Source organism: Chinchilla lanigera, unplaced genomic scaffold, assembly GCF_000276665.1.
Source record: "Chinchilla lanigera isolate Chin_1 unplaced genomic scaffold, ChiLan1.0 scaffold00029, whole genome shotgun sequence".
Taxonomy (NCBI): domain Eukaryota; kingdom Metazoa; phylum Chordata; class Mammalia; order Rodentia; family Chinchillidae; genus Chinchilla; species Chinchilla lanigera.
This window is the reverse complement of record NW_004955430.1, coordinates 21,319,268-21,337,977: the sequence shown is the minus strand read 5'-3', so window position 1 is coordinate 21,337,977 and position 18,710 is coordinate 21,319,268. Positions and strand designations below refer to the sequence as shown.

General features: G+C 34.9%; 1 protein-coding gene across 6 annotated transcripts in view; it reads right to left on the bottom strand.

Annotated features, from left to right (window-relative positions):
- Positions 1-18,710, bottom strand: part of Rbms3 (RNA binding motif, single stranded interacting protein 3) — a 679,403-nt gene that overhangs the window by 56,072 nt on the left and 604,621 nt on the right. For 4 of the 6 annotated variants that reach the window (XM_005387516.2, XM_013515630.1, XM_013515628.1 and 1 more), the window contains 2 exons: positions 13,516-13,626; positions 5,751-5,798 (listed from right to left, as the gene is read on the bottom strand). In XM_005387516.2, coding sequence (XP_005387573.1) covers positions 5,751-5,798; positions 13,516-13,626 — 159 coding nt within the window. The remainder of the gene's footprint in view (positions 1-5,750; positions 5,799-13,515; positions 13,627-18,710) is intronic. The other 2 variants (XM_013515631.1, XM_013515629.1) reach the window with 1 other exon arrangement.

The following is an 18,710-nucleotide window of genomic DNA, read 5'->3' as shown; positions in this document are numbered from 1 at the left end:
TTTTCATTCCCTTCTTCTGAACTTCTAACTCTTTCTTCCCTCCATTTCTTAATCCCCTTCCCATTTAAGAAAGATCTATTTCCTTGTCTTTTACTTTGCTCTTTAGTTATATTTTGTTTTTCTCATATAAAGAAACCAGAAGATAATTAAACTTGTGTGTCTGATTTAATTCATTTAATAGCACGGTGCGTTTGTTTTCCTAAATGATTCCTTTAGCCTTCTTTATGCAGAATAGTATTCGACCATTTGTACATACCATGTTTTCCTTATCCACTCATCTGCTGATAGATTTATAGGCTTCTTCCAATATTTAGTTGTCATGATTTATGCTCCTATAACCACAGGTATGCATGTGTCATTGCAAGCTGATGTCTTTAACTCTTTTGGGAGGATACCTTGAAGGGGATTCTCTGGATTGAAAGCAAATTCTAGTTTTAGTTTTTGAGGAATCTCCATACTGATTTCATAATGGTTGTACTAGTTTACATTCCAACCATGTATGTAGAAGTTTCCCTTTTTTCTCTACAGTCTTCGCAGCATTTGATATTATTTGGATTCTTGATGATAGAGCAATTAGGCAAGAAAAACAAATAAAAAGGATAAGTATAGGAAAGGGAGAAGTCAAATCATCATTATTTGAAGATGACGTGATCCTCACAGAGAAGACACAAAAAAATTCAACAAAGAATTCCTAGAATTAATAACCAAATTCAGCAATGAAGCAGGATGCAAAATCAATAAAATAATCAACAGCATATATGCACACCAATAATGAACTCACTGAGAAAGATATTAGGAAAAATATTATCTACAATAACATCAAGAAAAATTAAGTACTTAAAGATTTAACCTAACCAAGCAAGTGAAAGTTCTGCAATTAAAACACAGTACTCTGAAAAAAGAGACTGAAGAAGATATCAGAAAATGGAAAGATGCCCCCTATTCCTGGATACGAAAAAAGAATATGGTCACAAAGGCGACACTTTCAAAACTGATACACAGATTTAAACTATCAAACTACTAACAGCATTCCTCACAAAACTAGAGAAAACAAGCCTAAAATTCATGTAAAAACAGAAAAGGCTGAGAATAGCTAATTATGGCTTGTGTTTCTATGTCCCCCAAAGCCTCATGTGGTTATAGGTGGGGCTTTTCAAAGGTGGCTGCATCTGGAATATCTGATGCTGCAATCAAGGACGTGTGATTACTAAATTAGTTCACTGATTGGTTTGGCCTAGTTCTGGATAGCATTAGGAGTGTGGGTGCTACCTGACCTAAGGATAGGTGTGCTGGATAAACTATAAGGTACGGAAAGAGGGACCTTGTTTGTTGCTTGCTGTTGCTGCTTGGTGCCTGCTTTGCAAGGCCCCTCTGCCATGCCACCCTGCCTTGGAGCCAGCCAACTATGAATTGAAACCTCTACAAACTCTAAGCTACAATGAACCTTTCCTCCTTTAAATTTGAGTGTCAGGTATTTTGTCTCAACAATGAGACAATTTGCATAAGCAAAAATCCAATGGCTCATTTTCAGGACTCCTGTCACAAGACAGTATTCTCTTTTGAAACCTCATCTTCTTTTTTTTTTTTTTCTTACATACCTTAGGTGTCTTTTACAATCTTTATTTTAAACTCGATTTTCTGACACTTATTTTTAGGATCATGTGTACTTTCCTTGGCTCTGGGTGACACAGCTTAATTCCATCATGGAATCTGCAAAGCCCCCTGTAGGTAAGAGATGTCATCTGTGTACAGGCACACATATCCAAACTTTTCCATTCACATGGATCACTGTCTGAAACTCAACATGTTTGACACTGAATTCAGCCTTCTTTTTTGAGAAATCTGACCTTTCTTTCCATGGTTCAGACCCTAACAAACGATACCTGAGACCTTTCAGTTGTTAGGAATTTATGAACTAGGTTTAATTCCTTGTCTCTTTACCTTGATATTCAATCGTTTACCAGCCTTATGTGCTATACCTCACTAATATGTCACAAATTTACCAACTTTCCTTTGTCATTTCCATGACTTGGGTACAAGCCACCGTGACTTCTCCTTTGGATTGCTGTGTTCAGTTTTTCCTTTGTCTAGTTTTGTCTCACTCCAGTCTATTCTAGATCTGATACCCAGAGTTACTGTGTCATTCTCCAACATCAAACTTTTTAATGTTTTTCTATTGTCATAATGACAGAGTTTAAGCGACTATATTTGGTGGTGTTGTTCCATCTCATCTCATTTTTAGGTTCATTTTCTGTAATCTTTTTTTTCTGTGTGCATATTCCTGCCCTATTTAACCAGCTGCAGCTCCTCAATTTGACATATCTTGGTCAAATAACCCTTTGGACATGCTGCCTCCTTGATCATAAATTCATCCCTCTGAAGTATTTTCAACTTGGCTTATACCCATGTATCTTTGTGCCTATGTTTAGAAAATTCTTCTACTAGGACTCTTTCTTTGACCTCTCATAGTAGAGTTAGTTGTTCTTTCTTTGTGCTGTCACAATGCTTATACCAATAAAGATTAATACAGTTGCAGCTAATAATGTTTGAACTCTAATTTTATGCCAGGATGTGTTTGAAGTACCTTAAGTATTTAATTCATCCCACCTTAACTTACCCAATGCTTAGGAAAAACTAATGAGGGGTTTTCATCAGATAAGTAATCTAAACTACAGATAAGTTAAATGATGTTCCCATGTTTCTGCAATTAGTAAATGGCATAAGTAGCTTCTGTAGTTAGGCATCTGATTTATTATTGGACAAACTTAATCATTATGATAATTGAAAAACTTATGCCACAGTGTTGTAGTAACCTGCTTATACTTAACTTCCTAAATCATTACAAAAATTTCATCCTTAGCACTTTGCACAATAAACTACATATAATGCTTCCAGTATATATTATTTAAGCAAGTAAAATAGCAAGATGAAACATGATGCAAAGAACAAAGTGTTCTCCTCCAGAAAGAGTTTGTACTGACCTGACTTTACCTCCATAATATCAATGCCTTGCTGAAATTCAATCCCTTTGTTATGGTTTGTGCCTGGGTGTCCCCCCAAAGCCTCATGCGGTCATGGGGCAGGCTATTAGAGTTTGATTGATTATGGGTGTGAGAGCTACACCCGCCTTGGGGTAGACAGTTTGCATATGTAATGGAGGGGAAGAGGCTGCTTGCCACCATTTCTCTGTTGTTTGGGCTTGTTGCTTTTGCTGTGTTCTGCCGCCATGAGCTGTAGCCCTCTGCCATGTGCCACTCTGCCTTGTAACCTGCCAAATATGGACTAAAACCTCCACAAACTGGAAGCGAAATAAACTTTTCCTTCCTTAATTTTGGGCATCAGGTATTTCGTCTCAGCAACGTGAGAAAAGTAACCAAGACACCCTTATATACTCTTTCCTGTTTCTAAGAGTTTACACAACTTGTATTATTTCCCTAGTGTACCTTTCCCATTCTCATCTAATTGGTAAACTCAGATTCTTCCTAACCCACCTCAGAATTCACTTTACTTCTGAGGATTTCAACTTTATATCTTATACTTTGAACATCACAAATAACATTAAATTAGATCACAATATGTTTGCCAAGGATCTATTTTCAACCCAAACTTGTAGGTCCATCATTAGAATGTAGTACCTACTATTGAGAAATTGCTCAATAAATGTGTGAAATATTGACCGACTGAATTAATTTTGGTTATATCTTATAAATTATGAAACAGATACCTTGAACACTAATAAACTGGAGTAAATCTGGTTGGCTCCTACACTGGAAAATAATGGATTGAGTTTTTCAGTATTGGTGTTTTGGGATAGCTTGGAAGAAGATATTGTAATAGCCAGTTTATTTTTCTGATATGGTAGGGCAAAAGCCATGCAATTTTTCAAAAGTCTCTGAAGTTATTGCACCAGTGAGTTAAAAGATATTTTAGAAAAGCAAGCTTGTTTCTATTTAGAGGTAATATGAAGAGAAATTTCTCTTATGAGGAGAAAATAACTATAAAACAACACAAAACATTATTTTTTCATATGAACAGTATATTGGTTCCTTTCTTTGTACTCCACTTGTGGGATGACAGAAAATTTTTAATGTAAATATGTCATATCTGGGCTTCTAACTTTTCTATGTGATTTAAAAATTTTTTTCATCAAGCACACACAAAACTGTTAGATTAAAGTTCTTAAACTGTTAGATTAAAGTTCTTAAACTATTATTTTTATCAAATCACTTATTTGCTCAAAAATTTTCAGTGACTAAGGTGTATTGAATCAGATGGCAACTCCAGAGCCAGGATTTTTAACCAGAGTTTCTGCCTCAGTTGATTTGGTAGCGCTTGACCCAAGATGTATGTGATAAGCTTTGCTTTTTGCATCATATTCTTGAAAGAGTAAAATCAGGACACCTCTTTGGAAGAGAGTTTCAGATTATGTCATTTATTATTAACACTGGTAAATTATCAAGAATAGATGCTATTAGTTAAATAAAAATGCTACATGTCAAGCAAAATAGAAGCCAGACAAGCCAAACAAAATCTCTTCCCTTGTATTCTATATCTTAAATGAAAATGGCAATCTAGATATGGTAGGTCAGATACTTTGGAGAAAGATTGTGATATTTTAAGTAATGAAAATTTATAGACATCTTCTGGGGACCAAAGTGACTTCATAGTTGAAAACTAAGTCATTATTTTTCAATGGGGACATTCCAAGAATTCAGCCCTGAACATAAATAAACAAGTTCACAGGACACACAACAAAGATCACCCTTTGGATGCGGGGTTGAGCAAGCAGAGCGGCCAAGAGCATGGTGTTTCTACTTGGAAACCCTGTCTGACTGCCAGGCCTGACTGTTGTGAGCTCTTTTACTCTATTTCTGGACTTTACTTTTTCATGCTCTGTCTCTGTAATGCTCTTCTGAGTTTGAATTTTATGTTCTTGCCATCTAACATGTCAAAGGATCTACGATTTCAAAGTACTTCAGAATGCCAGTATTTCCTTTAGTTAAAAAAATCAACATAAATGAACAATTGTGCCCATTTTACCCTTTGCAAGAAATCAAAATTCCAAATTATGATGAATGCACAAGCTCTCTGCAGTTTAAAACAAAAGCAAACCTCTTCAGACACATATACCAGCTACAAACTATACCACTCTAGGAAACAATTCTAACATTGCTAATTAAAATTCTGAAGACTCTAATGTATTCTCAAAGCAACTTCTGTCACTTTGTTGTACAAATATCATATTGGTAGATTCACTTTCATATATTAATTGTCATTTTTAGAACAAATTTAAATTTTTAATTCATTCAACAAATAATCTGAGTACCTACTATATGTCAGACCCTATATTTAATGCCAAGTAAGCAAAATGGGATGATTGTTTAACTTTAGAATAATTCCGGTCTATAAAGCAGTGCTTCTCAATCTATTTTTATTAATCCATGAGTCTTTTGCTAAATATAATGTCCTTAATCCCACTTTTCAGAAATGGTGGTGACGTTGTCTGACATTGAGAATCACTGATACACAGAATACAGACTCTATCTTTTGTGTATCCTTGATAGACAAAGTGCCTTGGAGCTCTTCTTCTTTATTTTAAAAGCAACATACACACCCCACGCCAAAATAAAATTCAGATGTCCCATACCCACTGCTATTGAGAATCACTGCTTTAAAGAGCTTTGACAAAAACCAGGCAACCTCCATCTCTCCCCTCCAATCAAGTCTTAAAGGAATGAGAATTTTCCTACCTGACACAACAGCTGGTGGAGTATCATAATCCTGTCTTGGGATTGAATCTTTGAATGAAAAGAGCATGAGAAAGAATGCAATGAAGTACAAAAGAAAATAAAACAGAATCTTAGCTTTAAAATTGGGAAAGGCCCATTGCATGTCTTATGGGCACCTAAACCCCTGCCTTCAAGCAGTCAAGGCATTATGACTTCAGTTTACAGTTGATACTCCAGTTTGGGAGATACCGTGCTTCCACTACCGCCACGTTGTACCTGAGGTCAGCACCAGCATAATCTGCTGGGATGCTAGAATTTGTCTTGGAACATGATCGTTTTCTTGTTTGTTTTCTTTCTCAGTGAATCAGTGAGAAATGTTTACCCTCCCTGGAGGACACAAAAGTTTTACAGGCAACCTATTTGGAGGAGGCTCAAAGCACAACATAAACGGAAGTTCTGGGGAATGAAAGGAAGAATGATAATTTAAAGGAGACAAATAAAAAATATGCACATTTTCATATTGCGTGGAGGGAAGTGCAATTTAAAGCCCTAGCTGAGTCATTAGTCACAGAGTTTCAAGTGTAATAGGAGGCAGAGCAGAGGGTGCTTTCTGCTCTGTACGGAGAAGCTTTCTGTGCTGACATTGCAGAGCAGAAATTCATAGACTGCAACTTACTCAGCAGATTGTGGCTGTCGTTTCCAAAGCGTCCAAACACCAGAGGGGACTTACTTTAGGAAAACATCATTGAATTATCTGGCAATCAGTGCAAAAGTTTGGTTGATGGGGGACCAAATATATCCATGGTTTTGAAGATGACAAAAGATTTGGTTCAATACAATTTCTTTAGCCAGGGATCTTTAAAAAAGGAAAGTAGGACATAGCTTGTGATCTTAGCCCCCGGCTTCTAAAGGAGGAAAATTCTAATCTTGTTTCACATTCAAATGAACTTCCCTAAACATGGTTCAATAGATATTCTTGTGTGAACCCTTATTTTAACTATATAAGCTGAATTCCATTTTAAAAGCCAAAGCCCTAAATTTATTTTTCCACCCATTTAAAAACTTTAGGGACTACCACAAATTTCTCACTTTCATCTCCTTGCCACAAAAGGATAACATTATTCGCTCTCCAGAGTAAATGACATATGAGAAGGTAAATAAGAATTTAATCATTGCAAAGCACTTTGACAACAGGAAATACTGACCAGAAAAGTCAAATGCAACAAACCATAGCTATGAGTTCTTACATTTCTCATACTAGTTCACTGGACTCATGGCTTAATTTTAATTCCCAAATTTAGAAGAAAGAGAGTCATTTATAAGGTATGTAATGTTTTGTTAATAATTGTATGAAGTCCTACGTTTTGTGAAAATGTAGTCACACATTACCAGTATAAAACAAGCAAACCCCAGGAAAAACAAAAAGAAAAACATTAATGTTTGGACCATGCCATTGACAATTTCCCAAAAATATACTTATAAAATTTAAAAGTAAAAAAACATAAGAAAATAATGTTGATTGTTGACTACTTGGAGAATATAGAAGTATAATGCTTCAAAATAGGAATTACCTCTAATCACTTCCTTTAAAGTAATTGCAATTATTTTGCATTTCTTTACACCATTATTTTATACATTTTATTTTTCACAGTGGGCATTATATTCACATACACAAATTTTCTTTCTTTTTTTATAAAAGCATTTTAATTTACTCGCTCCCTAATTGATTTAAACTCGTAATTATATGCTGTTTTACCTTTCAATTTATGGATAGTTTATTACTGTTCAATTTTTCTTCTCATTACATGTTATGAAGAACACTATAAATATTTTTGAAGCATACAGGCCTTGTTAATTTTGAATACTTCAATCAACTACCTATTAAAATCTGTAGCTGTTTTCTCTGCCAGGATAAATGTTCTGAAGTGCTTTGACTGCCTACTTTGCTGTCCTAATACCCGTGCTGGGCAGAGACTTAGGTTACTTCCATCACACAATGACTGTTGGAAAATGCTTATCTTTCAACACCATCCTCAGCAGTTTGCATTATTTTGATGACTTTATTTTATGGGATATGTGTTTGTGTTAATGAAACACACTGGATTACACTGTAGTTTCTATCTTTTATGGTAACTTTTCATATATTCTGCAAATTTCCGATCCCCTTTTTATCAACTACCTGTTCATATTTTTGGCATTTTATGTGTTAGAGATCTTCATTCAGTTGCTAATTTATTTGATTATACAGTCTAGTTTTTAAACAGCAAAACTTTAAAATTTACTTAATGGACATTTACATAAACCCTCTTCAATTTTTATATGGTAAGATTACTCTTTGAAAGCCTTTTATGTTAAGATAAAATTTAAAAATTTTAAAAACCTATCACTTTTTACATAGATTTTCCTCTTCTATTTTGCCCTTTGTAACTAGTTGTTATTTTCCCTGAAAAAAAATATAAGGAAGAGTAACTTATCATTTATGATGCTAGGTATTGAACTATGAGTTTAATGTTTTGTTGCTTTTATAATTCTCCACCTTAGTGCCTGCATGGGAAAGGAAGGAAGACAAAAGAAAAAAAAATAAGAGAAAGATAAAATAGAAAAAAGCTTTTGAAATAAGAAAGGGAAGACTTGTTGAAAGGACAGGAGGGGAATGGGGAAAAAAAGAATTAAAATATATCATGTACAGGTCAAATTCCCTATGATAAACATGGTCATTATGTATATCTAAAATGGACCAATAAGCAATTAATTTGAAAAATTTTAAAAATCAATACCTAATAATTGTAAAAAGACAATATCTAAGTAAAGTGAGTAAGTCAGATTTTCACCTGGTACCATCAGAATTTTAGAACAGTAAAGGTTTGTTGTGACTGGAAAGCGCTAGAGAACTGTGGAGCAAAATGGGGTGCAATTACAGGGTTACTCTTGTGAGTCAGTTTCACTGCATTATGGGAATCCAGTGATGTCACAAATCACCAGTAGCTTGGGGAACAGGACACTAAGAGCAGATAAGGAGGCTTAGAACAAAATCTTTGTATTTCTTTCAAAAGATGTGGGTGACATTGTAAGCCACTGGTGAGGAGCAACCCCACTGAACAAATGAAAGGGAGATAAGAAACTTGTAAAACAAGATTGTCATGCAATTCGGAGGGTTTTCACAACACAGTAAAGTCCCTAGAGCTTTCTGCTAAAGCTTACACTAAGTTGATAAGAAATTATGGATACTGGGGTTGCTTCGATCAAAGGAATCCTGCGGCAAAAATAAACCAAAGCAGACAAAGCTAGAAAAATTCATCAAGGTCGGTAGAGCCTTGAAATACAACAGTTATACTGCTTGCATAAAACTCATTTATTTTAAGGCTGGCAGGTTTGTCTAGCTTAAAAACAGGTAGAAAATTGAACAATAAACATTTGAAGTGAAAAATTATACAGAGAGTTTAGTGAAACTCTCTGGCACCCATTTCAAACCGTGGGGTTATATGATATGAAGTACATCTGCTTTTAGGAAGATGAAAAAGAGTTTTAGGCTCCATGTAATTCCTTTAACCAGGGATCTTAATAAGGAGAGCAGGATATATGCTGTGACTTAGCCCACCTTTTAAAAAAGAAAAATATTTGGATCTAGCTTCACCTCCCATTAGCCCTGATCATTAACTAGCCTATAAAATTATTCACTGGATCTCACGGTGTTCTGACCTAGCAACCCATCGCTTCCTGGAGTTGAATTTCCTATTTTCATTTTAGTCATCACTGGATCAAACTTTGTTTTGTAGAATTTCAGTAAACTTAGTTGTCTGAAAGTCCCCAAAGACTTCTCAACATTGTTATGTCACTTTAGACTACCTGGCAGTGGTAACGTGGTACAGAATAGATTGGAGAAAACTGGGAGATGGGAAGCAAGAGAGCACAGTTAGGAGACTATTGAAGTGAATCCAGTGAGGCCCAGGGCAGAGTCCTGAAACTGTGGAAGAGAGAATGTACCTGGCAAAAACAGTGTCTGTAAGACACAATTAGACTGAAGTGTTCTATATGATGGTGAGGGAGAAGGGAGTCTAGATTGAGCTGGTGCGTGGTGTGTGGTTTGGCTACTATCAAATGATTATGGCATTAGCTTGAAAGAAAACCAGGTGTAGGAACACACAAGAGGAAACAAATTAAGTTAGAAGGGAGCTCAGGGAAGCTCATGAGGTTAGTTCTGGTCATGCTGACTTTGAGAAACTGGAGGGAATTTTAGTGGAGAGAGTTAGCAAATAGTTGGAAAATGAGTCACTCGAAGATGAGGTTAGCATGGAGAACTCAGATATAGGAATCTTCAGTGTGAAAGGCAGGGTTTAAAACCATGAAAGTGGATTAGATTGCTTAGGGAAACCATGTAGACCAGTTAAAAATGAAACCATGGTTTAGTGACCATGGTTTAGTAACCAAAAGAAGAAGGAATGGCCAGAGGATTTGGAGGAAAATTAGGAAAACCCTGTGCCACAGTCACACGCATGGAGATTTGGGGGATAAACTGGGCCCCAATATTCAATTGTAGGAAAATGTCACATCAACATCCAAGTATTCAGATTATCTTGAAAAACTGGAAGGTGTGATCACCCTGGGTCTGTACACCCCTGTGGTACTAGCTGCTTGGATTTCAGTGGTGCTGCCCGCTCTAGACAAGGCATCGTATTCCAGGCTACTAAAATCACCACTTGTCCCTACTGTTTCTGTTTGTCCAAACTCAGGCAGAGATTTTATTTTTAAGTGCGTTGCAAATACCTCCAAAATATAACTTTAATATCATGTGCATTTGTATGACATGTTCACATTTATCATATAGGAAAACACAGAGCAAGTTTGATTACATATTTCAAAGGTATTTGAATTCAGTCAACTTCATTCATTAATGTGACTTAGGTAGACTGTAGAGTTTGGACTTTTCAATCCTGGTTGAGTTTTATAGCAGCAAGCAAAGTGGAAACATTTAAAGAAATTAAGTACATCATCTGATGTAGAGTAAGTAAGAGTTGTTCTGTGGTTTTAAAAGGGTGCTACCTCGACTTGACTCCCACTAGTTAGAAGCCGTTGGAGCTAGAGGGGTCAGGGAAGTTCATTTGATAAGCACCTGTACGGCATTATGCACTGCATGATGTACGCTATGTATATCATTCCATTTAACACTCACCCTGGAGTTTATATAATATCATTCTCCTTTTGTGAAAGAAGAAGTGAAAGTTCAAAGAAGTTAAATAACTTGCTGAAACATGTATGACAATAAAGGCATAGAGTCAGGCTTTTAACTCCAGATTGAGTTCAGAGTCCTTGGACTTTCCATAATGCCGGGTTGCTTTCTCGATCAATGGAAATATTAGAAAGGCAGCAGTAGGTGGGAAAACTCAATTTTAAATATCAGCCTCAACTACATAGTAGTCACTCCAAATGCAATCAAAAATTCAGATAACATGAATCTATCATGGTATGTCCAAGTATTAGAGTGACAGTTTAAGGGAATAAAAATCCAGCATTCAGGCCACTAAATACACTCAATCATATTTTGTTTAATAAATAAGAAGACTAATAAGTTTCCTCTCTGCCTGTCCAAACCTCATTAAATTTTAAAGTTTTCCAGAAAATTATGAGACTTATAATGTACCAAAACATTATTTATTTGCAAATTTAAAGGAAGAAAAGAGTGAAAAAGAGCAAAAATGTAGAGGAAGTATTAAAAATAAGCCATGTGCTAAATATTCTCTAAGAAAGGGAGTGGTATGTACCATTACAGAATTATTATTATTATTGGTCATTACCAGGTGAATAAAAGTTATAGTGCCACATAAATTTGCTCTTAATGAAAATGCTCAAATACACAAATGTATATATAACTGAATAAATAACTAGTACAGTTCTGAGCCTGTTCAGTATCATTTAGCTTATTCTTCAATTTCCTAAAGGGTTCAGTCATGTCCTTACCCTAACTCTCATATTTTTCCTTGTTCACACACTTAAACATTAGCTAGTTCTGGCTTTGCTTCTTTACTCAAAAGGTAAAATTTATTAAAATTTTCTTTCTCTGCTTTGCATTTTGATTTTCTCTACTATCATATTCCAGTTTGTCAAGAGAATTTCCTACTTCACTCATTTAAAATTTACAATTTTTGAAGCACAAGAGGCTGATATTATAAAGGGCAATGTCCATTTGGAACATGATCAATCTCAGACCTACTTACTATTAATTGCTCTTTTCCTAACATATGGTGACTACAAATAATCCTTGTACACTAAGAACAAAACTATTCCCTTCAAACCCTCTCCCTGATGAAAGTTATCTATCCCACAGTTATAAATAAATATAATCTTAAACATGACTTCCAAAGCTCAAGATCAAAATCCTAAGAAACCATTTGATTTAGCCCAAGCATTGAGACATGTGGGTTATCATTACTTGTTTCTTATGGGTTGAGCAGCTGAGGCCCTAGACTGAAGTGCTTTGTTTTATTAATCAAACTTAGTTTGTTTACTGAAATTCTGTGACTCTTTCCATTAATAGTATAAATTTCTTCCCATGTATGGTGAATTAGTGAGGCCTCAGGGGACATGTCACAAACTTCATATAAAGTCTACACATCAATATCCTCTACTCAGCAAGCTTGCCACTGATAAAAGGTAAAATCTCCTATTCATAGGTAGTGTGCTTAGTGTACACAGGTATTTGTAGAACATGTAAAGAAACATATGGAACTAAATATACAACATCATATAGTTGGGGGGGGGCATATCAAGTTCAATATTTGAGCTTTATTGAGACCAGAAGATACTATACTTCCAAGGACAGATATAAACCATAGTGTTCCCTCAAGATTTAAAATTATAATTCTTGATTCTTAACCCAGTGCTTTTTCTACATTAGCTAAGCTTCATCATTTAGAAGAAAAAGTATACATTTTTCTACATCTTAAAAATGACAAGACTATCTGCATTAAAGTTTAGGTCAAATAAAACTGCTATTGATGGTGTCACATAATATTTTCATCATTCTCAGTAATAATGTTTTAGCAAAATTGTATTAGACATCTATCTTCTTGAATAATTTTAAAATTATTTTTGAAAGCATCTTTTTTTAAAGAAAAGTAACATTTTTCCATGATTTCATGTATCTCATTGATATAAAATCAAGATGACAATAGGTTTTTTTCAGTGCACTTTTGTTTCTAAGGAGAAATAAGACTATTCAAAAATTCTCCACCCTAATAAAAGAGATTAAGCTTGTTAGAGTCCCTTTCTTCTTTTCAGTGCCATCTATGTCAATATATCAAAGAAAAACATCAAAAGAACTCACTATGCCATGTTATCAATTACCTTTTACAATTTTAAATATTGAAAGTAAATAAAAAGCCCTTCTACCTGTTACAGTCAAAGCTGGCCCTGTGTGGAGGATGGGGATGATATACTGGCTGCCTTGGTAAGCAACTGGGAAAAGAAACTAATCTACAGAATATCACTGCTTGGTCTAGACTTGCAGGTGCATGCAAAAGGACACATCTCTGACACATTACCTCATGTCATAACACCGAAAAGTGACTGAGATTTAAACGCAGCACAGTACAACCCTCAGCCTCGTCAGTGTGAGCAAATGTGTCCTGGAATCTGACATTCGTGTCCAACACAGCTCATTCATACTGGAACCTGGGGGGTGTGCTAGGCAGGGTTACAGAACGGGTTTCGCTGATGATGCCAGCTAGAAGAGCAGGTTGTACATTATTAAAACCCACCAAGAGAAAACAAAACAAACTTTTTAACTCACCGTCCCCGTTGTGCCCAATGAAAGGTGATTCATCTGCTGTGTCAGGGGACCCATCATGTTCGTTGGCTGCATTGACATAGGATGGTCTATTGTTGGTGTAATCACAGCACCCTACAAACACATACAAAGTCCATCTGAAAACATTCTACAGGAAGACACCTTTCAAAAACGAATGCAATATACTATGTTTTTACATTAACATCAGATATGTTTACATTTTCCGGAAAAAGCTAAATTCAGGGTTACATGATGTTTTAACTCATCCATGTCATTTTGTCTTTGTCAAAATATACAGCCTTAGCAACTTAGCAATCACTTACATTTCTGAAAGTTGACGTAGAATATATTCAAAGAAATCATACGTTTCCTCTATCCCACTGACCTAAATACAAGCTTCTCTGACTGACAGAAGATGAACATTAGTGGAAATTATTTACATGTTCTTAAATTGAGTCAAACTTTTACTTTATTCTACTTGCACATGATCTACACAGGTAATTGTTGATCCCAATACAGCTTTCCACTGGGGAGATATTGCACATGTAAATGGCCTTTTTGACCTGCTCTCTTTGAAGGGCATACTGAAATCTAACATTAATTATCTAAAAATAAAAGTTATTGTGTTTTATGCCTTTTTCTCTGAATCATTTGAACTATTTGCTATCTAGACTTTTGCCACAATGCAGAGGAATGCTGAACTCTGTTAATACTGGTCAAATTTTTGTGTTCATACAAAAATTAGAATTTATGAAAAAGAAAACCTCGAATGTGTAATCAGATGTTAGGAAAGGTGTACCATTAGAATGGATGCTCTGCTTTATTGTAACTGTTGGAAATATACCAAGGCGTGGACATTTAAAAATTTTTCCATATACACATTATATGACAGGTGACTGTGTTACCTTAGCACACTACTTTTTCTGCCTTACTATTCCCATTTAACCAGCTAAATTAGAGAATGGAAAAATGTTATTAAAAAACAAAATTAAGAAAAGCTAGGACTGGATGGGCCTTTGGGGGATTATATAATTCAAATGCTTTACATTTGATATTACAATAAAAAGACAGACATTCATGATATAACAACCCACTAAAGTACTCAGTTGTAATAAAGTGATCATGTATCTGAATAAATTATTTTTCTTAATCAATACTTTTTAGTTATTTTTTCTGCCATATAAATATTTCAAAGAAATAAAGCAAGGACAGAAGCACATAACTGTCAGGATCTTGTCACCAAAACTAATTACTCACAAGTAAATGTTTCCTAAAATAGTTTTTGCTCAGGATGATCAGTTCCTTATGGTATTATCCAAATCCAGTTTCCTGACATCTGTTAAAAGAACAGCGTCTCACTCAGCCTTCCCTATGGGCTCCTCCTGATTAACTTGGAGGGAGAATGGAAATTGCACCAATTATTTGGAAATACTTGACTTAGCTGTGACATTTGGACTTTTGCTCTGAGATCAACCAGAAAATATGCATATTATTTTATAGATCTGTAGTTTATAAATATATATATTTGTGCATTTGCATTTCAATTTCTTGATGAATTTATGAATTGTATAACAGATTACTTCTTAGGTGAGAGACATATAAATAAAAATATAAATAAAGCAACGTTTTGCTTAAGTGTAATTCAGACAGACTATCTTTTCTTCCTGCTGCTTGAATTTTATTATCAAGAGAAATTTTAATTTTCCCTTTTTAAAAAAATACTTACTGGCCTTCATTTCAGGTATTTGTTGTGCCAGACCAGAAGTAAACACTTTAAGAAGAACTACGGTTCTTCTTAAATCACCTAGGGATAAATTATAAAATAACCTCAGAGTTAAGATGGACGTCCTGAAGCATTTTTTAACCTAAATAGTGGCACTTTCCCAATATTCTTACCCTTAACAGGAATAAAACTTCAATTCTACTCTCATCTTTGAGATTTAGACCATCTTGAACTGTCTACCCCGAGACATTCCAACACTTAGTTAAAATTGTCACAATTCCAGAAATCCCTCAATCCTAAACAGCCTGCTGATCCTAAACACACAGAAAATAATTTATGCAAATCCTTGATAAAGGCAAAATTATGTCTGCGACATTATTTTCTACTCAATACCCTGGACGATGCACATTCCCCAAGGGTATATGAGATAGACTGTAGTCTTTGGGAGAAGATGTAAGTGAGGTATCTGAGCATGTGACAGATTATTCAAAATCCATATGTGATAAGAGTGGAGGGACTGCACTCAGAATTAACTTAGGAGAGCCTGTATTCTCTCTTAGAGGGTCTTTTCATGGAAATCTGTGTGTGGGGACTCATTTGATGACAGATACCAGTGTGCTGCTTCCATGTAGAAGCTAGAAGCCTGACTGAAAAGGAAAAGTAGGAAAGGATTTGTCATAATTGGGAATCCTAAATAGCAGCACAAAGCACAGAAAGGAAAATACTGTCAGGGAAACATTCTTTCCCTAAATGGAGCAGTTATTGCAAATAAGTGAACAACAATATACAGGTTCTGAGGGGGAGGATATATAAGAATATGTATTGCTCATATTCAGTAAAAATATTCAATGAATAATGACTTTGCACAAATTATGAAGAGCACAGATTCTTTAATCTTATGGGAATGGAAGAAATTTACAATTATTGGGTGAGCTAGAAAGAAGTGACAGAATCTTCTTAAAGAATTTTCTAGATCTTATCATTCAGGGACAGGCAATTTAGGGAGCTTTAGGGTTGGCTGATGTTTGTGAGTCTCTTTCCTTTTCAAAGATAATAGAATCTCTTGTATTTTACTGTAGAGAAGAAAAAAAAAGACAAGAAAAGGAAAACATCCTATGGTTATTAAGATAAAACCAACATCTTCAACTATAATTGTGCCTCATGAAATGCACTGTCAAATCCATTCCTATTCAGTGTATTTAAGCCATAGACTGAAGAGTGTTTTGACAGATGTTGCCAACACATTAAGGGTAATTTTGTTTACTTAAAATGTATAGAATGTGCAGTCTGACAGAGTTCATTTGGCAAATGGTAAAGCAAAAGAAAACAGATTTTTCCTTTTAGCCTCTCTAGATGTCTGGATTTGCTCAAAGTTTAAGTTGCAAAGAAAAATATTGCAGTATGCTGTAATTCCACTAAAAATTACTATGACCAAACAGCTGATGGAGTGTCTCGTCCATTTTACCCATTGCATCTGCAAAACAAAGTTGCTCCCACTCAATAGAAAAAGTGTGGATCTGGTCATCCAAGTTCGGAAATAAACAATCTCAATAGTAATTTAGGTACAGTTTCCAAAGATCAGCATGTGTGGATTAATATAATTGACCTAAGTCTGTAAAGCATCTGTGGTATTAACCTTCTGCCCATATTTGAAAGAAATTTGCAGTCTTTGAATTTTCATCAGTTTCCTAACTGAAATATATGACCAAGCAAAGCAAGGAAAACAATGGCAGCCTCTCTCCCATAGCTGGTTTAACATCATTTCAATGCCAGAACATTCAGTACAGTAAGTACTATCAGTATTAATATTCTCAACATAGTCAGTATTCTAGGCCAGTGCCGCTCCAACTACAATGCATGAGTCACCAGCAGAAACACACCTAGAATTAGAATTTCTGGGCTTCCGGCCCTGAATTTGTGTTTTAACAAGGAAAACAGATGATCTTGATAGACTCCACACTTTGAGAAGTATTTTCTACCTACAAAATTTAACTGCATAAACCAATGTTATAGTTTCATAGAGACAAACAACTATCGTTATTTCTTTTATGCTGTTTTTCCATTATCTGAGTCTAGCCTTACACAGCACATGGGACTTTATGTAATTATCATATTATATCTTATTAAATTCAAAGAAGTCAAACCTGCATTTTCATTGAGTTGAACGAGGGACGTGATCTTAATTTTTCAAACCTAATCATTACTAGACGCTTTCACTTGATCACTGTGGTCTCTGTTACAATGGATTTGTGAATCCTTCTTATTTGGTATCTTAATAAGCTTTCTATTTGAAACTACATGAATGTCAAAGCCAAAAGTAAGAACATCATTTAGATAATACTAAGAAAATTATTTGTGTAAAATAAATGAAAAAAGAAAGAAAAATATATCACCTTCCTTTCCCTTGCTATCTAAATATTTTATATCACAAAATTTTGGAGCATGTTATACCATTTCCTGTAGTGACTAATGCAAATGGTTATTGAAATTTTATCACTAATCATTCAACATAACTTTTAAAAATGTAGCTTAAAGTCACTACTGTTCTTTCTCATCTGTTTTATTTTTGCCTGTTTTTACTGTTTCTAGAACAAATAGCTAGTTTATTTTGCATACATGAAAACACTTTTGTACACATAAGTTTGAGTACAGAGAGTAATGCAAGTTTCCAAGTATGTTAGTTAGTGTAAATGATTTTCCAATAGGAACAATGATTTTTTTATATGATTGGCATAGGCCTGTTTTATTTAATTTGGGAAATAGCTATCCAAATATATTGTCCCACAATATTACTGTGAGATATTGCTTGACACTTAGTACATATGGAGATATTAAATCATTTTTCATTTGTTGACGTCAGTAGAGCTTTTTTGGGAGGGGTAGTGAACAGAGTACAGAGTCTAAGAAACTTTTTCTCTTCTCCATTATGAGGAGTAAAAAAGAAACAAGAAATTCCTCCACTGTCAAAAATAATAATTTGTCTTCAGCTATCTTGATAAATTCCTGACCAACTTGGGGGAAATCTGTCTTTTAAAAATTATGTTTGAAATCCAAGTATCTGTGGGGAACATGGTAGCCTTCAACTTTCAAGCATGTTGCAATGATTTCTGACAAATATTGCCTATGTGCTGAAGAGTAATGAATAATTGAGGCAAGACGGAAGCCATACTACCCCCTTGAAGCCCACTGCACTCAATTGTTTCCTTGCTTATATTATCCTTTAATTGCTTCTTGCAATGTTACGCCTTCCAAGAGAATTTATGATTACACAGTTTTTATAATCTCTGTAAATAGGAATCAAATGTACTAGATACTCATGACACTTTCATATATTGTTTTATATCAGTAGTACTAACTGTTATGTTAAATTTAAAAGGGTTAACATATGGACTGGGGATATAGCTCAGTGGCATAAGCCCCTGCCTGGCAAGCGCAAGGTTGTGAGTTTGATCCCTGGTACTGCAAAAAAAAAAAA